At 47.5% G+C, this 2,821-nt stretch overlaps 1 protein-coding gene across 1 annotated transcript in view; it reads left to right on the top strand.

Moving 5' to 3' along the window:
• rsu1 (Ras suppressor protein 1) overlaps positions 1–2,821 on the top strand; it is a 13,933-nt gene continuing 11,112 nt past the window's right edge. Inside the window, exons 1-2 of the mRNA XM_024261751.2 lie at positions 1–181; positions 286–398. Of these exons, the coding sequence (XP_024117519.1) occupies positions 290–398 (109 nt within the window). The 5' untranslated portion in view covers positions 1–181; positions 286–289. The remainder of the gene's footprint in view (positions 182–285; positions 399–2,821) is intronic.

Here is a 2,821-nt window from a genome sequence, read left to right as displayed (position 1 = left end):
TCTGTCCAGTCATTTTATATACAGTCTATGGAGTTAACTCAGATCCGCTAAAGAAACAGGAAGTCTCCTTATTTGGAGCGTAGGGTGTCAGTGGAACTTCCGGTTCGCTGCGAGTTGGAAAGGAAGTTTTTATCCTGGAATAAAATCCTAAAACCCTGAAATTCTGCTCCACACAGGAACGGTAAGACCCTGTCCCTGCGGCGGTGCGCAGGCGCAGACGGTCAGCCCGCTGGCCGTTCTCCGGAAGCTGCGGGCTGACGCCGTGCTCCGTGTCGTTTGTTTCAGAAAGATGTCCAAGTCCCTGAGGAAGATCGTGGACGAGAGTCGAGACAAGAACCTCGCCGAGGTGGACATGTCCGACAGGGGCATGTCCAGCATGGCGGACGTCCCGGGACTGTGTAAGACGTGCGCTCTTTCGGGGTCTGGGTCTGGGCGTGGACATGGGGTCCATCGGCCCAAGAGTCTCGGAAAAGATGGGAAACAGCCTAAATCGTTTTTACGGGGTGGAATACCTGCGAGCACAGAGCCTGTTCAGAGCTGATGAGAGCGTTTCTGCAGCACGGATGGTCCACGGCCACACTGGAGATGAGCTCCCACACAGCGGGGCCTCCCGCGGGGGTCGTCTGTGGAGAGGACATAGACCCACCCCGATTTGTGCGTGCGTAATTCTTGATTTGTGCGTGCGTAATTCTTGAATTGTGCGTGCGTAACTTTTGGTTTGTGTGCGTGATTCTTGATTTGTAACTCAAACAATACATTTTGTTCAGAACTACAAAATTGAACAAAAAAATACAATTTAGACATTCACAACTTGAAATTACAACAGCTTGAATCAAACTACACGCACGAATTGCTTGTTGCGCGCACACAAAACCACATTTACGCATAAATCGGATGTGGGACTCTTCATGTTTCCAAGAGTCTCCTTGAGTGATGCGTTTAAATGCTGCTAGCATGCTGGGTCATCAGTTTTTTTTTTCAGTCGCTTTGAACTTAACATCTGGTGAAACTTGACATTTTCCCACTTTGTTAAACAGATATTCTCCATAATTCATAAAAAAATGTGATTTTAAAAGACTCAACAGTAAAGTTTCTCTATTCCTTGGCCCCAGGACTTCCACAAGCTGGAGGTGGTTCTCCTCAACACCCAGCGAGCGGACAGAGCAGCCCGCTTTGCCTCCTGGGTGTGGAGAAGGAGCTTTTGCTTTCTGGTCCCGCTGTGTAAGGAGAGGGGGGTTCCACTGTGAGGGAGTGCCGAGTCGATCAGACCTACACCGCCTCTCTGGGGCAAGCAGGCATCCCAAGAGTCCACCCCCTGGGAGTGTAGAAGTGAAGCTTCTTAACACCCGCAGATCGTAGCGGGCGGTGTGCTGATCAACCGTCTCCGCCCTGTGGGTGTTTAGAACGGCCCACTGGCCCACTACGACCTGCTGATCCGGCGCCGTCTGCTATCCCCGTGACTGTGACCAGCACTCGGAAAAGAGCCCTGTATCTGAGACTCTGTCAGGGGAGGGCTGCAGAGAGGAAGCCTTCAATTCTGGAAAATAATTTAATTTTTGAAGAAATAAGTGTTTCAAAAACGCATGTTTTGACTTTTTTATATTATTTATTTGGGCATTTTTGTTTAAGAAAGTGGGAAAATGTCAAGTTTCACAAAATAATGTTCACAATCTAAGTTCAAAACTGCTGAAAAGAAAACTCTGATGACCCAGCATTCTAGCACCATTTAAATGCTTCACTTATGGATGAATCTTGGAGTTGTGAAGAGTCTCACATCAGATTTGTGTGTAACTGAGCTTTTGTGTGTACATAACAAGTGATTTGTGCATAATTTTTAAAGATTTTTGCATATAATTCGCTTCAAGCTGTTCATTCATTAATTTTTCCTGACCACTTCTTCCCTTTCGGGGTCGCGGGGGTGCCGGAGCCTAACCCGACTGCTGATGGGCGAAGGCAGGGTACACCCTGGACAGGTCGCCAGTCTGTCTCAGGGCCTCAATCACACACATTCACTCTCACATTCACACCTAGGGGCAATTTAGAGTCACAAATCAACCTATGAAACATGTTTTTGGACGGTGGGAGGAAGCCGGAGTCCCCGGTGAAAACCCACGCATGCACGGGGAGAACATGCAAACTCCACACAGAAAGGTCCAAAATCCCCCAGCCGGGATTTGAACCGGGGCCTTCTCGCTGTGAGGCAAGAGCGCTAACCACTGCGCCACCGTGCAGCCGCTTCAAGCTGTTGTAATTTTAATTTGCGCGTGTGTAAACTGTATTTTTGTATTTATTTATTTTTTTTGTAATTTTTGTACTTATGCACAAAATGTATTATGTGAATGACAAATCAAGAATTACACACACACACAAATCCAAAGTTACGCACGAATCATGATTTACCCACGCACACATTGGGGTGACTATCTCTCCATACTCCTCCACTCGTCCCGCGGGGGCCTTGTTTTGGCTTGGCTCTGGTTTGGTTCAGAACCTTTCAATGTTGTGAAGATGACGGTTTAGAGAAATCCCTCCTTAGTGTTTTCCAAGTAGGGCTCCTGATTTCTCCACTGTTGGTAACTTTTGCTATGAAAAGTTCCATTGAAATATTTTCTAACCTTCGTTCTCAGAAAGTGAAGACCTTCGTGTTACAAACATGGGTCCTTCAGACAGGCGTTTCTCAAAGCTGCTCCTCCAGAAACACTGTTCTGCATTTTTGGATGCAACCCTTCTCAAACACAGCTGCCTTTGATGGCAGTTCACCATCAGGTCTCTGCAGAGCCTGATGGTCAACATGGAAAACATGCAGGACAGTGTTCCCTGA

Source organism: Oryzias melastigma, linkage group LG20 (assembly GCF_002922805.2).
Source record: "Oryzias melastigma strain HK-1 linkage group LG20, ASM292280v2, whole genome shotgun sequence".
Classification (NCBI taxonomy): Eukaryota; Metazoa; Chordata; class Actinopteri; order Beloniformes; family Adrianichthyidae; genus Oryzias; species Oryzias melastigma.
Note: the sequence above shows the minus strand (reverse complement) of the source record. Positions and strands in the feature narration are given on the sequence as shown.